The following is a 25,008-nucleotide window of genomic DNA, read 5'->3' on the forward strand; positions in this document are numbered from 1 at the left end:
CATCTTCCATATATTTGAAATGTGTACACTGTAGTGTAATTTAGATCAGTATATTGTCACATTTTTAAATACATTTGCACAAAAACAAGAAGCAATATCTGCAGTTTAATACGACAGCAAAACACAAAACAATGCAAATTTATTGTTTAATCAAGATGTATGAGCTTTGAACTTTAAACAGATGTCCATCTGAGTCCCTGAGTCCCCACTAAGTCCGAGCCCTCTTGCTTTGCAAGGAGGGTCCATGAGGCAAAAGGTACTCCGGATTGGGAAAAGAGGCAAGTACTGTTAATCCCCCCCCCTCAAATTACTCTGCTTTGCATGGACAGAGAGGAAGAAGAAATAACCCTATAGCCTAAATGATTAGATGATCAATGAGAAAAAGTAGACACACTACATATTTAACATACAATAAAGGATTTTTCAAACCAAGAAGTGCTGGATCCCAGGCCCATATTGACCCCTGACTAGTCAACTAGAGAGTGTCTTATCTGCTATCATGGGCTCCATGAAGGTTTAAAGAACCCGTTCAAAAACGGTACAGAAAGACTGACAGACCATCCTCCTCCAAACTCACTATCATGCCTTACACCTTGATGAATAAGGCTCTCCCTGGGGAAATGAGAGATAAGGGTTTAAGTCCACAAAAACACAAGAGAGCATTCTACCTTTGATAACACCATCTTGGTCAAATGCTTTATAGTATCTGCAAAATAAAGGGAGGACCTCTTCCTAACTTCTCTTTCCTCTCGCCCATTCTGGAAATCCCCTCTCAGATTTCAGCTTAGGCTCTTAGCCTCAGAATCACAAATGAAGTGAGAAGCCATAAAGCAGCCAAAGCAGGTGAATATTTAAGATACACTTTTCTCCTTAAAAATATTCTTGTCACCCATCTTCTGCAGCTCCCTATTCAGTAGGTTGTTTTCTGTGGATCTCAGCCACAACACTTCACATGCATTGAGGAGAAAACTTAAGCACATATTTTGAATGTTGTTACTATGAGGTTACTAAGGGCCTCAAATTTGGACAGCAAATTGTGACACTTTTTTTTTCCTACTTAAGTTTTTTTCTGTTTGAACAAATCTCAGTGTTCTCTGTGTGCTGAACAGGCCCCTCAGTCTCTACTTGTTTCAAGATAAAAGAGATTTTTTCCCAAAGCTAAAAAGGGAAAGAGCTTTGGAACTGAAAGATCAACCATCTAAAATGTCCTTTAACTTAATAATGATCTGTTTGCAAATAGGGCAAATTACTTGAGTTTAGATACGGTTAACATGGAAAAAGAGGTATCTAACAGTGAATCACTGCACACCATTTCAGCACCCGCATTTTTAGCATTTTAGGGCTCTTAACCCATATGGCATTCAACCAGGCTTAAAATTCATTTCACACCTATTTCTACTATTTTGTTCTTTTCACACTACACAGATATGAGTCAGAATTATACAATTATATAATACAACATTTGGACAACCACAGAGTTACCCCAGTCATGTTTGGAATTCAAGTGGAGTGAATCACACAGAGATTTATTCCTGTTGGATCAGATTCTTTACCAACAAACAAACAAGTACATGAGCAAGATGAGCCAGAAGTGTCTGAAACATGATGAATTTCTTAAAAATGAGCTGGACATAAACCAAGAAGTCCAGATGAAATTTAGAATGGTCATAGGATCATGACCCCAAAACAGAGGTATGAGATGCAGTCTAGGCCAATCAGAGCCATGAGTAAAAGCAGCAGGAAATGACAGCTTCTGTATCAACAGTTAGAATTTTCTTCAAAAGCAGTAGATTGCATGACAGTTTAGAGCAATTTAACCCTTCTCCAATTTTATTGTAATTTCCATCAAATTAATACTCCTCTCTAATTACATTTGTCATAAACAATGAAACATCAAAGGATGAGTGCGTGAATTTAGTGACATAAACATAGAAACAGAAAGATGGGAATATATGTTACTTTAGACATTCAGATTAAAGCCGACTGGAAGCCAAGATACATCATAGCTACATAACCAATGGAGGAAGTCAAACACCTCCAAGGCATTATTCAGCACATGAGGATAGATGATTCCCAAAGTAAACAGTGTTACTACATTAGCTGATCAGCTGCTGACCACTGTTGTCAAATGGCTGCTACCTGTGTGCACGCTTATAAAAACCTACAGGAAGAGGTAGAAACAATTCAGCCATAGGTAATTTTTTAAAAAATTAGAGTGCCCACACATTTTACAATACCAAAAAATTACCTGAAAAATCTCTTAAGAAATAATACAACCATGAGCCAGTTGGCAAATCTGCTCTTGGCAAATAGCTGATAAACCCATGCAGTTCTGCAGGGCTGTTAGTTGATGGCAGGCAATCTGTCTATACAGATGCTTGCAGTACAGCAAGCACCCCTCAGAGATAGTGGTCAAAATTACATTCAGACAACAGCTATATGTTCTTCCTTTCTTTAGGAAAGATCATCAGAATTCTTATTTAATTTCTTTTAATTGATTTTCTTTCTCCTTAATCACATTCCTCTCTCCTATTTGTTTTCACATCTGGCTTTCTCCTTGCTTATTTGCTAGTTTTAATTGCAGCAGTGTGAAAGCCACCGAGAATGCTGTGAATTTTGTACCATTCTTTCTCCTCCCACAAGGAAGTATTGTTGCCAAAAAAGTCCTGTCACCCACTCCAGTGAACTGCATCCCTTTGGTAGGTGGATTTACAGTTCCGGAGAAACACAGTTGTTAAAGGTAGCTCACTGATGGAGGCAGGGAGGTATTGGAGCCAATAAAAAGAGAGAATTTCTATTCTCCTGATGTTCCCTGGACTATGCAATGTGTTAAGCATCAAAATGTGTTCTTAGACACTCAGTCTTCCAGTAGCTAGGTTTGCACTGCTAAGTCACTTGAGCTTTTTTTTTTTTTTTTTTTTTTTAACTGCTGAAGGATATATGCCTGCATAATATACATTGTAATTATCATGTCTTCAGTGATTATGAAGATATGGATTACTTTAGCTACATCTGAAGTAACAATGAATCTTCTAGTTATTGAAGACAGAAGAACAAATACCTATGTGTGACTGCTGTTGTCTGCACATCTAGTAGGAGCAAGTCTTTCTGTAAGAATCCCTCTATGAACAATTTGAGAGCCATGTCAGTTTATGAGTTTATTTCAAACTCAATGGAAAAATCAATGGCTTAAACCAACAACAGCAAATCTATGACCTCTGATTTACACTAGCATTTGAAGTCCAGCAGGCATGAATTCCCTCACAAGCAGAACCATGACCAGAGAAGGTTGGGAATCAGTGTCTTGTGGAATGTAAAACTACCTACCTTTTCCAAAAACACACAGATGAAGCAATACTAATCACTAGCATGATCACCTATTCTGTTCCCACAAGCATCACCTTTATCTGCTGCAGCAAACAAAGAATTCTGCTTCAGTCAGCCAGTTGGATGTGGCACTATTAGTGTCAGAGGAAAAGAGATAAGTATCTCCTACATGTTCCTAATATTCAACAGCATGGTAACTCAGATTCTCGCAATAACTTTCTACAGATACTACTGGACATATTTTTTTCTGCCACACAGGTTCTCTCACCCCACTCAGATACTACTGTATTCTGTTGCACTGCAATTATTTTACTGCTTCACACAAGGAAGTTCCATTTCCACTATCATACAGCTGTTCCTGATGTGTAATCAGAGCCACCACATACGCCCACATTTTATGCCTTGCATCAGTATCTTCATTCCCCCTTTCCCACTCAGGGACATCGGATCCAGCACTGGTGATGTCAGAAGCAGCTTTTCTATGAGGGAGCTGTTCTTGGTTTGATGAAAAGAGTTTATAGCACAGGTGATTTTAAGACACTTTGATACCCTAATTATGTTTCCAGAATGGCTCCCCAGTACAGGAGAGATACAAACACATTGAAGCAAGTCCAGCAAAGGGACACAGAAATGATTAAGGGCCTGGAACATCTCTCATGTGAGTAGAGGCTGAGAGCGCAACGGACTGTTCAGCCTGGAGAAGAGAAGACCGAGGGAAAATCTTATCAATGTGTATGAATATCTGCTGAGAGAGTGTAAAAAAGGTGGAACCACGCTCTTTTCAGTGCTGCCCAGTGACAGGATGAGAGGCAATGGTCACAAACCAAAACACAGGTGATTCTATCTGCACATAAGGAAAAGCTTTTTTACTGTGAGGGTGACTGAACCCTGGGACGGGTGCCCAGAGAGGTTGGAGATACTCATAAGCTATCCGGACAGGGTCCTGGGCAGCCTGATCTAGCTGATCCTGATTGAGCAGGGGGATTAGATGATATCTAAAAGTCCCTTCTAACTTCATTCTGTGATAATACAAGAGATCACTCTCCTCTCCCTTTAATGAATATCCTTACAGTACCTTCTCCATTTTTTGCCAGTGAATGGTAATTTCTTCTAAGCCAAACTTTTATCTCCCTTATTTTCTGTCAGAAGACATACTAAATCTGAACAATCAAAATATCAGATGAGATTTCCTAATTTTCTCTCAAAAGTTAACTCAAAAAGAAATTTCAAGAAAAAGAAAATTCAAAATTTAACACCAGCAAGTAATGCTTTTAACTATGCTATGTGTGATTTAAGGCTTATCTAGGAACACAGTTGAGACACAATAACAGCTAAACACATACAACACACTGACATTGCAATAGATGGAAACAACACGGGCAACAACTGTTGCACTTCTGACCATACAGGGTCACTAAGAAATGGCAATAAATATCAAACATTTTAGCTGCTGTGGCTGTTTGAAAAATAAATTGTAATCACACTGTCACATAAATGCAAAAAAAAAAAATCATTCTTGCCACGCAAATTCAGACAATAATGATTCCTTCCATAAACTACATCACTGTTTAAAAATGATTAAGCATCAGAACTGAGACACAGGTTACATAGTGTGATATTTGGTGTCAGAAGTATTTGTTGTTGAACAATGCTTCTTATTCCTCTTTATTAAAGGTTAGTTATTTTACAACTATTTCATAGCAGATTATGAATCAGAAGGCATTTTTTTGAAATGTTCTATATATGAAATCTGGCAATTAGATTTTTTTCTAAAATGTTTATATCTGGTTTTAATATCCTATTTTGTCATTAAATATATAATACATACATATATATATATGCATATATATATACACACACACACACATACTCACACATACGTCTACAAGAGTACCCTTTAAAGCAACTTCACCAAACCATATCGAAAGGAAGACATGGCAATTCCTCGGTAGCTTTCTGGGTGAAGCTCAGAGCCTACTGACAGCCTGCACAGGCCTGTCTCGTGATCCATTTTAAGAGTGTTGCAGAAGGAGAATCAAAATGTGGAAGGAGATAGCCCTATAAAGGACTATTTTGAAAAGAAGCTCAAAGAAAAATGCATAAAACTGCCATATTAAAACAATCAGACTGTTTTATCTTTGATAAAACTTTCTAGAGGTAAGCAACAGCAGAAACTGAATGTATCCAGGAAATATGCCTGCCATCCATTAAAGCAACATTGCTTTCAGATGTCAATAGCAAAATTCAACTGAATTTGAGAGACCGAAATCTCATACACTGATACCATTCATTGAGACCAAACTGCAGTCAGCTATGCCATAACCATGCCTCCATTTCTGAAAACATTACAAGTCATGAAATGAGTTAAATACAACATATTAATCTTCTCACATCTGCTCTTCCCTTGGTCTGCTAACTTGTCCCTTTACTCCCCCAAGAAAATATTATGAACAGGATTATCATCATCATTCTTGAAAAAATTCTATCACTTCTCCAAAATGAACTCCTAACACTGAACTCCAAAGGTAACTGGAGCATTTGCACACTGGCCGTACCCATTCAAAATCTTCGTCACAATCTTCAACTTAACATGCTCAGTGTGAGTCAGAAGCTAGAACATGAACAGAAGAGAGATCTTATTTACACTTTCCAGGTGTTAGTCTGCCACTCTAGGACTGATAGTTTGGTCCAAATCTGAGTGAAATTATGTAGAGGATTGTTTCAAAATTCCACTATCTAGTAATAAAAGCTGCAGCCACATGCAGAAATTCATAACTGATTTAAAAGCATACGAATAAAAACACCTGCCAGTCACCATAAAAAAATACACTTACAAATACTGTATGCTATGATATCGACAGCAAGTAGCTGCATGTAAACACATTTTATCAGAATTTACGACCCACATCGTTCCAGAGAGCTTGAAGCGAATCACATTAGACATCTAACTGCAGCAAAATGTGATTTGAATAATACAAAATAAAGTTACATACGATGTGGCATACCACAAATTAAAAAATACATATACAGCTCAAAGTCTAAAAATACTTGCAAAATTAATAAGCTATTTATTGTACAATTGTTCATGAACTTCTTAAAATTAACTGAACAGTTCAGCAAATCTTTGGAGGAAGATGTGCTGTGAGCACTCTATTTGTCATTGCATAATGATAGGTGATAATACTGACTTAGCTTTTTTTAAAATGTATGAGCTGTATATACATCTGCTTTATGCACTATTTATTTTTGTAGTCATCTCTGGTCTTGGCTGAGAATCAATAAACAAATGGAAAATGTGAAATGTTTTTGCATTATCTATGTGTAAAAATCATTATAAAACCATAAGTTTCCTTTGTATCCTGTGTTACCTGCCTAGAACGGATGGGTTACAGGAGTACTTCAAAATGAATGACTTAAAAACAAAACCCACCTGATCAGTTTAAGAGAGAGCAATGATATTTGCTGGTTATAACCCTTTTCATCTCAAAAGCACCCTGAAGTACCTCAGACAAAATACGCATACATCATAAATGCTGAAAAGTAGCCACCTCTGGAAGCAGTAAGAAGCCAGTATCTAGTAACCACTACCCTGCACAGCAGCAGAGACTCAGAAATTGGCCCAACTGCACATGCAGGAAGACAAAATACAAAAGAAAAATTATCTGAAGTAGTTGCAACTTTACTAAGAGCAGATGATATGAAGACCTGACTTAAATGATTGATGCACAGTCTTTCAGGCACAAATTGTCATGTGGCTTAAGAATGCTGCTCAGCAGTGAAAAAAAGATTAAAGTCTACTTTGCCCTCTAATAAAACCAAGCTTGGTTACTAACTCATCTGATAACATCGTCTGACAATAATTTTATTGAGTAGATCATTGCTCTTTGCTTGCCTGTTCTCACTTATTTGGGAAGGCTTCCATCAGTCCCTCTTAATCTGATCCCAGGCAAACACTTGGAACCATTCATTTATGAAATTCAAGGAGTGTTGATGAGAGGAAATCTTTCCCACGTGACCTTGAACCAAAAGCATTACTTCTCTGTCCCCTTTTTTCTCCGAGACCTTCTCCCAAATCAGTTTTTAAGGCTGATTTCTACAGGAACCTGTTTTGGACACCTGCCATCCGAGATACAACTATTTCAGCTTGGCCTTATTCACCCGGCCAGCTTATTCACCAAACTTCCACAGGGAGAGCAAAAATCAGAGTTTGTAACAGATACAGCCTGACAGAAAAAAAGTGACTAACAGTGTTCTCAGTAGATCATAAAAGCTAGTCCTATTTGGGGAGTCCGGATGGAAATGGTGAGAGGGGTCATTAGGAAATTGGAATAAAGCATAAATTGGCCAAATACGAGCTGCTCTATCAGGGAGGGCCTTCAGAAGCTTAAACAAAGAAATCTTTCTCTTATTGTAGTCTCAAAATGTAACTCCAGAGAGCCCTACATTATCTTCTCAAATTAAATCCTTGCTACCTCACAAAAGAAGAAAATTATCTGTTTTCAAACTTCCATCTAAAAGACATTAATCCTTGATTCATGAAAACAGTTTTTTCAAGAGCAGCACTGAAGCATGTATAAACTTAAACATTTCCTTAACAGCCACTGAGAGGGAATGAATTAATTCCTGTCTTAACTTGGGGGGGGGGGGGGGGGGGGGGGAAGCCAAAACACTCACCAATGTGTTTTTCCACAATGAGGCCTAGATTGCACACTACTCTATCAGTGCTATCAGAGAAAATTACATTCAAGTATCTCCAAGCTGAAAAATCCACACAACAAAGCATATTTTTTGTACATATCCCAGCTTCATTTAACCAGTCCTATTTCTCTCCAACTTACTAGCACTTTAAAACATTGACAGCGGTACAGTTATTGTCAATGCCTAGCATGTACTTGCTTAATAATTGTTGCTGTCTCTAACATAGTTCAATAAAACTACCTTTACAGCACATTTGGAGAATCTACAGAATGTAATAAAATAGCTTGCAAATATGTTATTGCTAATAATTCATTATTTAAACTAGAAATTAACTATCTATGAAGTTCAGAGACATCTGTATCACATGGCTTGAAAAGAATCATTAAACTAATTTGAAAATAAATACCATAACACCAGACAATTACTGCAATATATAATGGGCCAAACTATTAAGATTTGTATCCAATGCAATCTTGCACAGTTTAGCTGGATTGAATGTGGCAAGAGTCAAAGTGTGTGTGTGTGCACGCATGTGTGTGCATGCACGCATGCATGCATTGCCACTAACAGAATATTACCTAATCTAATCAACTTGGCAATGACCTTTTTGATAAGGAAAATACTTTACAATTTCTAAATTATTTTTAAAGTCAAATACTGCTCTCACTGAGCTGGGCAAAGTCTTTGAAAAATCCAGTACAACTAAAGGGTTTCTCCCACCAACTTTTTACACTGGTGGATACTGCAGGATTGTTTACAGAATTAAGCCCTTTACAACATCAAGTCTCTGGTTTAGGCTTCATGTGCGTCATTGCCAGGTCTACATGCCATCTTCTTGGTTTTCACTCATCAGGCATTTTAAAATTGGTGCATGAATATTTAGACATCAGTGAGCGCTGTAACTCTTATTTCATGTATCTATTTTCCAGTGAAAAGTGAATACTCTAAACAGTACTGAAAATCACAGCTCAGTATGGCTGAAGTTGTGCTAAACTCCACAAATATTTTGATGAAACATTTTGGTGCAAATGCTCAAAAAGAAGTTTAACTTAAGCAGCTTGATGTTGCTTGGTTTTAAGTAGAGAACTACAAAATCTAAGCAATTTCAGTATGTCCTTCATTAAAAAAAAAAAAAAAAAGTATTTTTCTCTGTAAAAAATTCTTCTTCTGTCCTGAACTCATAGGGAAACAAAAAATTCCAGAGTCATAAACATGAAAAAGGACTATTGGGAAAAAGACTCAAAATGAGATCCCCTTCTCCCATACTAAATTTTGCAGATAGTAATTTGCCAGCTATGACTTGTCATCCAAGTTTTCACGGGAGCTAGCAATATTATTTCTTTTTTCCCAACAACCAAATCCCTGACAGGAACACATTCATTTTTGGCAGCGAAACCAAAAAAGTAAACAAACATAATTTTCATGCAACGAAAAATGAAACAGAAGAAATTTGTACTTCCCAATATGGTCACAGCTGGAAAAAACTTCTATCTTACTAAAAATATTTTACTTAAAGTTTTTTTCATTAATTAATTTTGATAGTGAGGTTACAGCATGTGTAAGCTAATCCCTCAGGGTGCATGCTTACTCTCTTTTTGTACATCATGGAGGGCTGAATGAAGTTCCTCTTTAAACACAGTTGCTTCCTTGGCAATTTTTGTTCCCTTGTCCAGTAGATTCCAAGTGGCTTCTTCCACAGAGGCTAGCAAGACACGAGCTCTTTTGGAACGTCCCTTTTTCTTGCTAGAAGGATTCTGTGGACAGTTCACTAGTGTTGTAACCTACGTTTAAAAGAAACAAGACGACAACAGTGGTTTAAGTTCTGCAACAAGTTAGTTAACATTGTTTTCATATTTTAAAAATCAAATTAATATAGTCGAGAATAAACAATGGGATTCTCTCTGCTTTGGAGAGCAGCAGGCAAGCCCAGCATGCACAGTGAGAATGGGCAAAACTATCAATTAAGCTTTGACAGGTCACATTACCTAAGATGCATGATCTTTGCGTGCTTCACTCTAAAGGCATCAAAGTCAAGTCAGTGGAAACCTCACTGTCACATTAGATCTAATAAAAACTACTGACACTGCTTTTGGTAAAATTTCTTTATGATACAAAAATAACTTACGATATTTATAGAGACCTCAGTCAAGGTAGGCATTATAATCAGTGCTTCATCTTCCCACACTTCTCTGTCTCCCAAGCTATCTCAGGAACAAATACCCAAGATGAGTACAGATGCATCTCAAAATGCTTTTTCTTCTTGCAGAGGAGGTTCACAGTGGTCAGAATTCAGCACTTTAGAATTCTGAGGGCTTTTCACACATTAACATTGTACATAATTTTACCCACAATCTAGATTACAGCAGCTTTGTCCAAACTGTAGCTTTTTAACAATACACTTCAACATTCATAAAGAAGTTATTTTTATACAGTAACCCACTCCAAATTCCTCATCAGCTGAGCACAACCTCCACACTCCAACAGAACGTTTCTAACAAACTGAAGCATTGCTAGAGCTGTCATAATAAGGGAACACACCTAAGAGATTTTTAAAGAAAAGTGTTATACAGACATTTCAAAACACACTTTATTTTCATTAAGTTCACTGATGTTTTTTCAATCCTCCTACTTCCGTTCTCTGTGCCAGAACACAGACAGTATAATATTAAGCAAAAATCTAATCTTGGAGTTCAGTGAGTACATTTCATGTGTACATAATTGTTCAGGTTTGTTAAATGGCGTTCCAATCACGTTAAAGCAGCCTATTTCTTTGTGCAGTAAGGGAACTGACAATACCATTGCACAAGCAAAGCAAAAGCTGTGTTTGAACTTTCTAGTCCAACATGCAACTTAGCTCACGGCTGCAGCACAGCTTGTGGTTTGAGCTCATCTACGGAAAAGTGCTCCTTTCACAAGTATACAATAAGGATAAGTTCCTGTGTCCAAGTTCACTATTAAACCTTGTCCATGAATCCATACACTTTCATGCTTCTCATGAATCAACACTTTTAAAAAGCAACTCTAACAAAGATCCTCAGGAAGCATTTCTTCGAACACATCCTTGAAAGAAAAAGCCTTGGCCCCTATCTTATCCATGTGGAATTTTGGGATAGAGAACAAAGACCAACCTCTTGTTATCAACTACCTTGGAAAGTCACAAGACAGTCAGTCACACAAATATCTCTGGCTCAGATTATTAAAGAGAGCTTGGGTATTTTTCTAACTGAAGCTCTGCCACAAGAGAAAGTAAATGAAATTATTTATTGCATATAAACCAACCAGCTGGTAGAGAATGCACTGTGAGACTCTAAATAATTTCTAATTTTAGAAACCCTAAAACATTATTTCTAGAGTATTTAATGCAGAATCTACAATAACATTTTAAAAAATGGTTAAACAGCTTACAGGCTGACACTTCTTACAAGGAAGGCAGAAAACTGAATGTAAAAAAATTTGGAAGCAACCCCAACAACCTATTAAGTTAAAGACATCATTTAAATGTCTTACTTTTTTAATCATCGTTCCAAGAAACATTTTACTAGCATATTTTATATCTCTTATTTTTACTGTAGTTTCATTCTTAAGTGAAATACCATTCCATGTAGTGTTTATTAATATGTTTTAGAAGAGGAGGAAAGCAAATAAAACAAATAGAAAAATACAAAAAATAGTCACTCCTACAGGTGAAAGCTCACGACTGCAAGACTTCCTCTTCAGCAAAACTGTCAAGAAACATCAGAAACTAAAACAATGATTTTCATGGAAATGGGTCTACTGCTATTTAACAGAGGCAGCTTCTTATCTCAAATACCAATCAAAATTTGACCGGTAGTCCTTGGCTCAAAGAGCTTAATGGATACAGAAACACTACTCAGACCGCTCTACAGATTCTCAAGGATGAATGCAAACACTTTTTGCAGATCTTAGATAGAAAAAAAATTGAACTACACAGTAGTTAATGTTGTGTGCCCTTTAGATCCATTGTCAATACAGTTTGTACTGTAAGGATAGAATAGAGTCAAAATGATAGCATTATAGGAAAAAGAATCAGAAGTTTGTCCCCATTTGTCCAGTTTATGCCTTATTGCATCTCTTAGTTATAAATACACTTTCTTATTGCTGTACACAACATGCCTGTCTCCCAGCATTCAGCAGAAATCATTTATCATCAAGAGGTTATTTTGTATCTGTCAGAAGAGAAACAGAGTTGTATTAAAAGCACAAACTTTTTGTAAGTGTGATTTTCAAGTCCATATGTTATCATAGCTGTAAAGCTGAATCATGTTGTTGGTACTTGTTATTGCCAATCTTTATTAGGCTGGAGGAGCGTTTTGTCATGGTTGCCCCAAATACTGAAATCGTAGGGAACCGTGCTGGAATTCTTAAGAAGTTATACTCAGTTCCTGACTAGCCTTTAAATATAGACCTTTAATATTTCAGTGGTTATGGAAAATAATGCTTTGGTACCTTTAGAACAAAAGGGCTTGGTTCACCTTGTTACTACTGTAAAAGTAAATCAATCACAAAACAGCTCTTTGCTGTTGAAAAGGTATTAAGTTCAGGACAACTGCAGTCCTAGACATTTGAGAAAAAAAAAAAAAAAAAAGAGGCACTTGAACTTAGCTGTCTAATGACACTGGCAAAGCCACCTGCTTATTGTTTCAAACACTAACAGTCCTTTGTCTAAGCCAGATATTTGGGGATAACAAATTATTGCCCATACCAACAAATCCCAGTTAATCATTTTCATTGTGCTTGAAAGTAAGGTCACCATATATGGAACTAAAAATACAACAGCACGTGACTCGTGTATGTACAGCCAAACCTTTTATCGGTTTGGATGACAGGTGAGAATAAATGCCTTTTAGTCTGCCTATTTTTGATCAGTGATACAAGGGATCCTAAAATACATGTGTGATTGTGTGTTCTGTAAAACATTTTTATTGCTTGCAGTCATAAGCTTTCCTTATGTTGTATATATGTATCAAATATAAATAGAAGAGATGATGTTCAGGAAGGAAAAGTTCTTACACATATTTGTTTATATATACATATACACACACACAATACACATACATGTGTGCATATACATATAACATCTTTATACATATAATCTCCAAATAAATGATAAAATTGCAGCTTATGAGATTTGGAATGATTACAGACCAAGAGCTACTAAGAAATGCTTCCTGATGAATTCATGAAGCTATGTTAATCTCTTACAGTCACAGCTTTCATAACTTCTGGTTGTATATAAATTCAAAAGAAAAATTCTCATGATACTTTGCTATGGAATCAAATTGATACCTTAACATTACTAATATTACTGTGTAATGATTACAGTAAAGATATTAAATGATTTCAGTCTCTGAGGATGAAATAAAAAAAGAGGATATTTTCCATTACGTTAAGCACTGCATTTTGTGAATGAATCTAGCACAAGCTTGACAAATAATAGGCACTAGCTATGCTAATGAAACACTTCATGATCTACTGATTGTTTCATACTAATCGTTCCACGACAGAGTGCATCTCTGATAAAAGCCCAGATTTAAGGAAAGATTGTCTACACACGTTCCAAATTTATACCATGGCAGCTATCAGTTGAACAGTGACAACTTTGACAACTATAATTTTTTAATGTGCCAGATGCTTTTGCCATCTTGATTTGCAAATCTTGAAGAAACTTTATCTAAAAGCCTTCCCTTCAAAATCAATGTCCCCAAAACACTTGGAATAACAGGAAAACCATGGACAGAGAGAAATCCTTTGAGGGGCAATCAGATGATAAAAAAAAAAAAAAAAAAAAAAAAACTTCCTGTTCTCAATACACTGAAAACAGCAAGCAGGTAGCACATCCTCCTGAAAAAAACAGTTTACTATGCTGGATATGGAACTGAAATAATGCAATTATGCCACTTCCAACAGGTAAGCTTCTATTGCTATATAGCACTGCACAGCACTTTGAACTTTGGATCAGGCCGCTGTCTAGGATGCAAAGAGGGACAGGCAGTGAGACTGGTGACCTGAAAACACCCTAAATGTTGTAATTTAGGGGGATTGTGTTATATAATCCCAGGATGGATGAGGTAGTTCCCAAGTCAGAGAGGTTTTTATATGCAAAACAATGGGTCATTCCATTTTCACAGTTTCAAAAAGATCACCATTGTCAATTACAGGTTAGAGGGAAGAGGGAGGGAATCTAGTACAGTCATTTGCAAGCTGACTTCCACACAGTCTCTTTTTCTTTATTTCCTCCCTAATCGACACTGTTAACCTAATGATTGTTCTAAGTTTTAACATAACTGGGTAGTACAAACTTCTCTTTCCCATCAGAGCATGATATTAAGACTATTAAATAAAATAGAACATATATCTCAAAATACAGTTAAACTATGTTCAGAGAAGCAGCTGCCAAATGAGTCAGGCCAGAGCACAGTACTTCGCATTTTTAATCTGTGATTTTCTTTTCTAATCTTATCTAATTTTCTTTTCTAATCGCAGATCAGTTTTCATTTATTGCACTTCCAGCACCTTAGTAATCCTTTAATTAATATCGGCTTTAACCTCTGCTTTTGCATTTTCAACATTTTGTCTCCTCACATCTCAAAATTGCCAGTTTCCTTCCCTGCCACATTTCTGTTGTGAGATAAACAAACTAAATGTTGAGAAGGAAAAATAAAAAATAAAACACACCACCAGCTAAACTCTTTGGTTCAAAGAATTCAACTCTTTGAATCAAAGAGTTTCCATTTTTAACAGACTAAAGCTTTTTAAAGAAGCCTAAGACTACTATTTTGTTTTTATAGCTGAAATAGGGTTTTTTTTTTTCTTTTTTTCTTTTTTTTCTTTCATTTTTTTTCCTGGAATGAGGTTTCTTGTTGGATAGTATTTTTTGATCCTACAAAGCACAGGCTAAGATTTTTATTAATTTATGTTCCTTCATTTACTCTAAAAATGCCTATAGTTTTACAGCTGCTTGAACACAGTCTGACCTACTGTCATTATACAATACAAGGCTTTCCAATGCAAAATCTCTTTGATCTCTATCAAAGAGATGTAGGCCTACCACTCCAAGATTAATTTCATAATCCATACACGTAAGATACTCCAGCTTGACAATTCTGAACAGACTATTCAGCTGTGACTCAGGTTTTATACACCGTCCATCATACTCATGCAGAAGATAAAGAATTAAAGGCAGACAAAATGAGTGAGACAGCTCAGAAATTTGAAAGATAATTAAGAAAAATGAATAAAGAGTTGGATAAGTGAGCTAAGGAGCAGCAAACATTTAAATGGAGAAAACAAAACTTTGTTAAAGAGAAACTAGTATTTTGATGAATTGAGTGATTTTAAAAAGTCACTCTTTCTAGAATATCTGTTACAAAGTATTATCAGCACCTCTTCATTTTTATTAGATGCTAGAATATATGTAGCAGTTCTAAAATAAATAAAGGACTTTTCCGACATGAGAGTGTAAACAGACCTGAGAACGATAACACCAAACATATTTGATGGTTTCTTGTCCACATCTTTTATCTCAGTATTATTCTTTACTCCGACCTTATTAAGTACTGCTTCATTAACTATAATTCAACACTATTTGGTGACCACTCTTTGGTAAGTCCAGGGAACCAGCATGCAAATGACCAACTCCCATAACAAATCATGCAAATGACCAACTCCCATAACAAATCAGTAAAGATGCCATCACAGCAGTGCATGTGAGAAGAAGGGCATTTGTGGAATAATGAAATTTATCATAAATACAAGGGTCCAAGTGCAGTCAAATGAAGCCAATTAATAAATTGAGAGAGAAAAAATATTTTTTCTTTAATATCTGTTTAAATACAATAATAATAGTTTCAGTCTTAATTCAAATGATTATTTTATTTATGTAGCATCTTTTTAAAAATTTAACATTTTAAACACTTGAATTTGCAATTTGAAAAATTATAGAAAACTTAGTGAACATGTCATTCCTTTTTTAAGTAAAAAAAGTAACAAAACAAAGCAACAAAAAGTAACAAAACCACAAACAGTCCAAGACGGAGTAAGCATAGCGCATTGACTTCACAGAGAAAACAAAGAGAAACAAAGATTTACAAACACACGTGTCCAGAAGTCAGACTGACAGAGAAGACATTATCAACTATTGCAAATGTTAAACTGTTGCATGCAGTAACAATCCAGAAGCAGCTGGACATTCTGCATTCAGTACATTTACATATGTATTCACATATATAACAAAAATGATCGAAACCATACACTGGAACAAATGGAAACCAATGACAACTGTTAGCAATTATCACTTTTGTTTTGTGTCTCAGCAGAATTACAAAAATTCAACCTTTGAAAGTGCAGTTAATTTGAAAGTAATATTCAGAATCCAATTTTTATGCAAGTGTTTACATCTCTTGGAAGGCCACCTTGTAATCATACTCTGAAGCGGCAGCCAGATAATTGTTTTAGGGTAACTTCCCGAAAAGGAAGTAAGAATCTCCTTGGCTACTTTCATTGCAGAAAGACTTTGCACTGAGTGGAACCAAGCTACGTCACTCAAAATGTAAGAACATGACTAAAAGTGACCTATTTTAAGGCCTATGATAAGAACTAGCATGATCACATGGTAAGCATGGAGCAGATAAATATTACTTGTCATTTATAGCTTCTCCTGCTATATATCCTTGAATATGCATCTATACAGCTAGCAATAGTCAAGTCAGCCAGTTTAAAGTCACCTTAGGCTTACCTACACAAACTGCAGTCAGAGCAGCAACCGACAAATGTTCCCATAGGCACAAGGGAAAGAATATTAAATAACCAGTGTACAGCTGTGACAAGTAGTTTGATCTGCAACATCTTGGCAAAGCTAAAAGATAGCAATAGGCTGGCATCCTTGTGCTACATGTAATCGACTAATTAGAAGCAGGTGCCCCAACATCCTTGTACTAGATAAGAATGAAATTCAAAATAGCTTGAGATGCAAAATGGAAAATGTGCTTTCAATTCTTTCTTCTACAACATACTCCTACAGAGGTCTTTTAATATTCTTTTAGTTATACACAATACATGTAAAAACTGTTCAGATCTTCTGCAGCTAAGTTTTTTCCACTGTATGGAAAAAGACATTTCTAACCCATGTATAATATAGACATAGTGTGTGAGAAATGCTTTCATTAAGCACTCCATATTTAACTGGTGAATGTTTAAAATAAAACTTGAATATGATATCCTGAAAAGAAAGTATCATCAACAAATCTGACAGCATTTTTATAAATCCCTGAGTCCACATGTTATTTGAGTACTTTTCCTTCAAATTAAACAAGGTTCATACAATATACAATAATTACATGATCTTTTGGCATCTCTTCTAAAATATAGAGAATGTATTTGTTTTCGTGATTCATACAACCCTTCCTAGAGATTTCAAGCTCTCCCTTTTATACTCTGCTCACTACTTAAAATATGAAAAACTTTGTGTGTTGGAACTCAATTTGTAATCCATTCTACATCTACACATTCACAAGAAACTAGTTAGAACATGCTACATTCGTTTTAATACTGTGTGGCAGACTTCGCAAAAATGGAAGAGACTAAATGAATTACCAGATAGGGAAAGCATTTCCCTTGGACAGTTCCTGAGCCAGAGTATCCACTCTGCTCCATGCTTTTCACAATAGTGTCCCTAGCCAAAGTTCTTCACTCTTATTCACTTTCCTCTACAGATACCCAATTTAATTTCTGCAACACTGAAATACCTGAATTATCAATGGTTCCAGTAGTTTCTCCACAGTAAATGTCTGGATCTGCAGATTCTCAGGATCAATTTTCAGTTTAACATTTGGCACTTCTGTTGACATTTCACCTAGAAACAAAATAAAAAATTAAAGTAAGCGATTACGCCAGCAAGGCTGGCATGTGCCAGCCATCTCTCAGTGCCCTGAGATCACTTATTGTGGAAGAGACTTGGTTAGATGGCAGGCTTAGAATTCCGAGAAATAATCTTTCTGATTCCTTGTTTCTACACTGTGAAAAGACAAACAGATTCTCCCACAAACTGTAAAACTATAAATTTAGTATGTATAATGCTTTGTTCTTGTCTTCCAGATTTCTGAATTGACTTTGTACCTCAAAAAATTGTATTAGAAGACCTAAGAATATACATTCTCTAGTAGCCAGTAGCAATACTAATGAACTTTCAACCAAAATTTATATATTATATTATTGAATTGATCATAAAAGAAAAATATTATTGTTGTACACATTATACGTATACTTTAAGCAGTATGTTAAATGACAGCGGTCAAGAACAAAAATATGTACAGCAACTCTTTAAAGTCCTGGCCATCAATGGCAGGAGAAAGTGAAACATTTAGTTTACCTTACACTCTGTAATACAAATACTTGCTAAGTGTCAAGATAGATTAAGTCCAGAAAACCTATTACTGAAGTCAGTAAGACTGAATTAAAGCTAAAGTCTTCAAATTGAATAAACCATTCTTTAGGAGCTTGATCCAAAGTCCACTGATATTAATTTAAAGGTTTTCATGGAATTTACTGGGCCCTGACTCAAGCCTTTGGCCACCGTGGTGATAAGTATGTGCATGCTAGGATAGAATTATCTCTGTAGTTTAGTCAAAATGCAACTAATCATTGCCCCAAAACAAAAGACATTTTAACAAAAGACAGGAACTTAATTTCCCATAAAACACAGCTCAGTAAAGCCTTTATAGCCAATAAAGATTTCAAACATACAAATAATGGATACCTGTCCTTTTAAAACAGGACTTATTACAACCATTGCTGCTGTATGATAAAGTAATAAGGTACTGTGACCACACAGGCTAAAAGATACATTGTCACCTTCTGGTGAACCTAGAATTGATTTAATACAACACTATAGAATTAGAGTTTCTATAGCAAGTTTATAGCATAATAGGTATTCACATTTCACTTGCAGGCAAAGATAACATCAATGGTAATTAAAGAATTAAGGTTAGACGTAACTTAGGTTTTTGCCATTCTCAGTAAAGGTTATACAAGTACCAAGTTTATTGCTTTATTGTAAGCGATGCTTGTTGCAGCCCCAAGTTCCAGTATATGCAGTTGCAGACATTCAGGCAATAGCTTCTGCAAAGAACTGATTTTTCAGTTTTAATTCAAAGTCAAAAGATACAGAAAATAAAAACTTGGGATCAGACTACCCAGAATTACACTTTTCCTTCTACTTATTTAATATGAGAACTCTAGAAATACCAATGCCAATTATTTTAAATGTTTTACTCTTATAGCTTTTAGACACTTGTAATAAAAAACAAGGAAAACAAATGCGAGTCTCCCAAAATTGCCGGTGTAAGTGGTTCTCCTTCTGGCCGACGAATCAGTAAGGAGGGCTTCAGAAACTCAGATGGCTCCTAGTCAGCAAAGGGGCTACAGCCCCTCTGCAGCTTGAATTGTCATGTATACTCCTCCATGTGATGAAAATGCATGTGTGCAAGTCTATGGATCACACCTCTCATTCCAACAGCCTCAGGTGCAGCTGTCAAAGTGCTCTAAACTGGATCATTCTCAGTATCTTCTGTTGATTTTACTGAACTCACCATAAAACACCTATATTCAATGAGCTTGGAACAAAGCAGATTGGAAACACAACATAGCTGTAGAGGCTAGTAGTTAGGGCACGCTCCTAGACGGCAAAATATCTTGCTTCTAACCCTTGCTCAACTGATGTTTTCACAATTTCAGACTGAGTAGAACCACAACAGAAAGAAGATACTGAAAGTTATCCAACTCAGAAAATCTCCATGATGGTTTAACATAAGAAATGCCCTACTAGATCAGATCAATAGTCATTCTAGCCCAATATGTGCATCTTGGTCAGACTATTTAGGGAAGACATGTAAGCCTGGTCACTTCCTATGGTCCACTTCTCATACTACCCCAGCAGCCAGAATTGTTTGAGGAATGCTGGAAAGCAAATTCCTATCTTGTATCCACTTGAGAACATGCCATTCATGAATTTATTTAATCTTTTTGAACTGTTTGATTAAAAAAGGGGGGAACAGTTAAAATACAGAACTGTAATCATTGAAATGGTAATACTTATTAGCTTAAGAATTTGAGAAAAAAAATACTGACATAAAAGGTGTAAATCACTATCAGGAAAAAACGAAGAAATGGAAGCAAGCAACTCTATCATCAAAGATCAGCCCATTATAGAGAAGAAATGGAAGCCAACCCACCCCCATCTGACTGATGACCACTGAGCTGAAGACACATGGAGAATGATGAGAATATCAGTTTGGTGGCTTACCAGTCCTAGCTCTCTGTTGTGTCTATTGATTAACAAACAACTGTTCTGCACTCTTAGAGTTCTGTATTTCCTACTTTCAGAGTCTCTTTGAGCACAGTAAAATTGCCCAGACAAAAAAACTGACCTGGAAACAAAGCATTACAATGAAAAAAAAGGGGGGGGGGGTGAAACACAACAGAAAGAGATCATCATGCATGCAGTCTGATTAATAAAAAAAAACAACGTGTACGTGTTCTCAGATCAGCAATGCAACTGGTTTACAAAAGCACTTTCACGGTTAAAGTCTTCTATATTCAGGAGAATATTTCCTATGTGCTTACACTAAGCACTTGCTCCTCATCCCTCCATAGATTAGGAAGTAACCAGAGTGCAGACCCTCTGAAAAGCTCTGGAGGAGGACAAACTCTCATAATAAGGGACATGGCAACTTCCATAGGAGTATTTATTTGTTGCCAGTATTAGCATTTAAATGGTCAGCCCACTGTTTCAATAATCGAATGAGAACAGATGAGACACTCATGACACCTGGAAACCCTATAATGCAAGCAGAAAACCACTGCACACAAAGGCATTACACTCAAGTAATTGATCTAAACAGCATCCAGTTTTAATCCACGTTATTTATTTATTTTTAAATCTGGTGAAGGATTTGGAAGAATTTGCAGCGTTATGGAAGTTAATGGAGGTTTTACTATTTATGCCAGCAGGGCCAGTGATTCATCCCTAGACTTTCATCTAATCGTAGAAATAGATTTGGTCTCACAGATGAAGGACTAACACTAACGTAAGGACATAACTTAGCTTATGAATGTACTAAAACACATCTTCAGTTTTATCTTTATCACAGCCATGTCTTTGACTACTTAAAAGGAGAGCTTCGCTCAAGCAAGAAATAATGGGCAACCACCATCACGGCTGTGGTCCTGACTTAAAATAATCCTAATAAAATAAGGTTATTCATCTCTTCTGCTAGGAGTAGATCATTGTTTCATCAAAGCACAACTTTTCTGTTCCTTTCAACTTTAATTCTAATTAGATTTTTAAAAATTAATGACGACTTTCTACAATTACAAACTTGCACTGAAAGTAAAATGGAGGTTATGCACACAGTCTACTCACTGCTGAAATACTCCCATTCTACGATCCTTCCATCTTATTTTATTAGTTCTCAGCTTCATATATCTTCAGTTAACTGTGCCATACATACCCAAGCAATAGTTTAGATTGCCTGGTTTTAATAAATAATTACTTACTTTGTCACTAATCTTAATATCTTGCTAACAATCATTTTTGAAAAATTATATCTGAAATGTGAAACATTGAAGTTTTTTTCCTTTTCCAGAAACAAAGCAGCTTCTTCAGGATAAAAGTTTTATACAGCTTTTGCCTGACTGTATACTCTAGGCACCATTTAGTTTCTACAGAATCATTAAACTGTAAAAATAGCCTAATATTGTAATTAATTCTCGATAATATACTGGGTCTGCAACAAAACAAGAAATGAGGCAGACTCTCTCCATCTGCTGTTCGGTGAAGGAATCAAGAAAAATAAAAGACATGATGGGTAATGATAATCTAAATCACGCACCCTTGAAATAGTATATAAATATGGTTCTGTGGCCCTTTCCCACAAATTCACAATCATTCACAGGCCTTTATAAAACTACAGCCTTTTGTCACCATGAAACTGCAATACCTCCTTGTTTCTTAATATTGTGCATATACATCCTTGGTGAGCATCTGGAGTCTGCAAAGTTCATTCTTGCAGTTCAGTTCAGACAAAAAGACACACACGTTTTGTACTCACTCAAGCAAGTTCTATTTTTACTATGTATTTAATCTGTAGTATTTCTTACTTAAATATCCATTGACTTCTCATGTACAGAAACTAAAAACATAAGTAAAGCCAAATATTTAACTGTATAATTCCCTTGGAATACATTAAATAGAGAATTGTAAGTGAAGTCTCCATGTTTCAAGAGAGAGAGGCTGAGTATAAAACACAACCTTAAAAAAACACCACCTATCAAACTGCATCATTCTATTTTTAGCAACCAAGATTCAGAGAAGGTTCCATGTCTGCAAAGTAGATTAAACCTTAAGCTTGTCTATAGCTATGGCTATACGAGAGCTACTTCCAGCAACATTTCCAGCATGGGAGCTATCAGTAACCTGGAAACCAGGTTCCCACTGGCATTCAGATATCCACACACTTTTGAATTAAAAGATAACACATATTAAAAAGTTAAAAGGGATTTTATGTTAAAGTAATTTTACCTACAATATCAGTAACTTACTCTGGAAGTCATAAATGTCCATCATGCACTTCCCTGCTCTTCTCAATTGGTTTCTACATCTGAACTTGACTGCTATTTAATAGCTTCTTAACCTGCTTCTCCCATAATAAATCAACAATGCATAAGCCTTTGGGTGAAGCTGCAAGGTTGGCATGTAAGGTGCGGTATGTCTATGCCCACTTGTTAACAAGTTGGTGCAGCATACGAACTTCCAGCCATGCAGCAGAGAAGCATCCAAACTGCTGAAAAGTTTCTTCTTCTAATGAGTCCATAGAATTCCACCAGACACTCTCCTCCAGCTTCACTGAGATGGCATCAAGCCGGATCTTTTCCTAACTTTGAAAAGTCCCTTTTTTACTAACTGGCATAATCTCTACCAGCCCCCCAGTACACGGGTATCTCTTGAAATCCATCACAACTATTGCAGATCAATGGCAGATCTTCTCTGCTACAGATCAACAATGATGACCAGGTCTTTTATAAAATTTGGCAGATAAGACAGAGTTGTAATTATACTCACTTGTTCTTATTAGATATAACTATGCTCCAGAACCCTACCTCTGAACAGTCCCAAATTTGTGAAGCGTTACAAAGGCAATTCCCCTTTTTACAGCTCAAAAAATCTGTGTGCTGTGAATTTCTCTCTCTTTTTCCAGTTTTAAGCCCTATCATGCTTTATAAAATAGCCATTTTTACTCTTTGCTTTGGTCCTGCCTGGTACAACCACTTTTGAATGCAATAGTGGTCTTTTCACACTCTGTCAGTCTCATAAATTATTATCATTAATTGAAAGTCAAAGTCAAAAATCGTTTTTATTGTGAAAGTGTTTTCATTTCCTAAAGATTTCAATTATATTCAAAGGTGCAAATAATCTATTTAAAGGTTCATTAGTTGACTCCACAGGTTTGGTTTTTTGGTTTTTTTTTTTTTTTTTTTTTTGGGGGGGGGGTTTGAATATTCTTATATCACTGCTGAACTTCCTTAACACAGTCTGAACATAAGAACTAACTTGCAAGCCACTGCATTGAAAACTGCAACATATTAAATTATTTGGTACACCTACTTCAGATTTTTAATTTATTAGGCTCTCGCTACCATTATTTACTGTATTAGTAAGTAAGTATTTATATAGATTAAAATTTTTTAATCAAGGCAAGAGTAATGTAATAGAAAGAAAAATACGTCAGCAGTAAAGATCATTCTGGGGCTTTTCTTGATATTTCCACTCACAAAGCCAACTTCGCTCCTTCCAGACAACATCCTCATTAACCAAACAAGTTTTGGTGCTCACCTCAGGAAAAAAATGGAGATCTCAGTCCATTTTTTAAAAAATGTACATACCTATTCCAGTATAATCTGCTCTTTAATTACAGTAGGGACCTTAACTATGAGACATTTTGGTAAAAGACTGTTACAACCTCACACTCGGCTACATTAAACTTTACAGTAGGCAATTTCAGCACTGTAGACCAGCAGTTCTTACAACACTTACGATGTTAAGCACATGTCATAAGATATGGTTCTTCTGTCTCAGAAGAGCCAGAAAAGCAACCACCTGCACATTTCAAGTGCAGCATGCTTTAAGATAACACAAACTTTTTCCTTCCAGCAGGTGTGTCCAAACTGAAACTGCTGAATGTTTTGGTTTAAGAAAAGACACACGAAAAACAAAGAAGTTTGCATCAACCTGCAATACAATGTGACCATAGTATCTGCAGTTTTTAGATAATGTATAAGTACACTGTACACAGACATAAACCAATTAGTTTCAGAAAGCAGAGCCTAAAGTATTCCGCATAAATAAGGCAAACAACTTCAGAATCAAATTCCTATCAAATCATTAGAAAGCCAATAGCATATCACTCACCTATGCTAGAAAACAAATGGTCCATATGCAGCACTAAAGTAACTATGTAATTTCCTTGTGTTAGGAACTTCAGTGCAACTGCTCTGGCTCACTATTTGGCTTCTGAGGCATCTACAAGCACACTGCCTGACAAGCTCTCTAGTGTATTTCAGGATGAGTGACAGGACACAGTGGTTGCTGGAGGGGGATGGGCATCCTTAAAGCTATATACTAAAGCACAAATAGGCCCTCAAAAATTTAGAAGTTAAAAAACTCCTTTAAATTCATTTTGAGCAATCTGATGACACGAAACATGCCAATGCCGTTACTTGTGCTTATTCTTGTAGTTTTCAACACAGCTATTATTTTCCTACACACTCTGGCTGTATGCCAGCTTCTGTCTCAAGGCAATGACTCAGATTCAGACTTTTGAACCAGACAGCAAAGGGATTCATCAGACGCTTATCCAACCATTTGGCACCAAACTTGTTTTCTTTTTTTTTTTTCTATTGTATGTTATC

General features: G+C 36.1%; 1 protein-coding gene across 4 annotated transcripts in view; it reads right to left on the reverse strand.

The window, feature by feature from the left end:
* Nucleotides 1-25,008, reverse strand: part of CTNNA3 (catenin alpha 3) — a 456,698-nt gene that overhangs the window by 427,911 nt on the left and 3,779 nt on the right. For 3 of the 4 annotated variants that reach the window (XR_009959014.1, XM_062580675.1, XM_062580678.1), the window contains exons 1-3: nucleotides 24,509-24,608; nucleotides 17,790-17,896; nucleotides 9,614-9,806 (exon numbers count right to left, since the gene is read on the reverse strand). Coding sequence is in view for 3 of the 4 variants with exons in the window: in XM_062580675.1 (XP_062436659.1) it covers nucleotides 9,614-9,806; nucleotides 17,790-17,896; nucleotides 24,509-24,533 (325 nt within the window). In the remaining variant the exon portion in view is untranslated. Of the gene's footprint in view, nucleotides 1-9,613; nucleotides 9,807-17,789; nucleotides 17,897-24,508; nucleotides 24,609-25,008 lie in introns of those variants that run through there. The other variant, XM_062580676.1, reaches the window with a different exon arrangement.

The sequence above is a fragment of the Rhea pennata genome, chromosome 7 (genome assembly GCF_028389875.1).
Source record: "Rhea pennata isolate bPtePen1 chromosome 7, bPtePen1.pri, whole genome shotgun sequence".
NCBI lineage: Eukaryota > Metazoa > Chordata > Aves > Rheiformes > Rheidae > Rhea > Rhea pennata.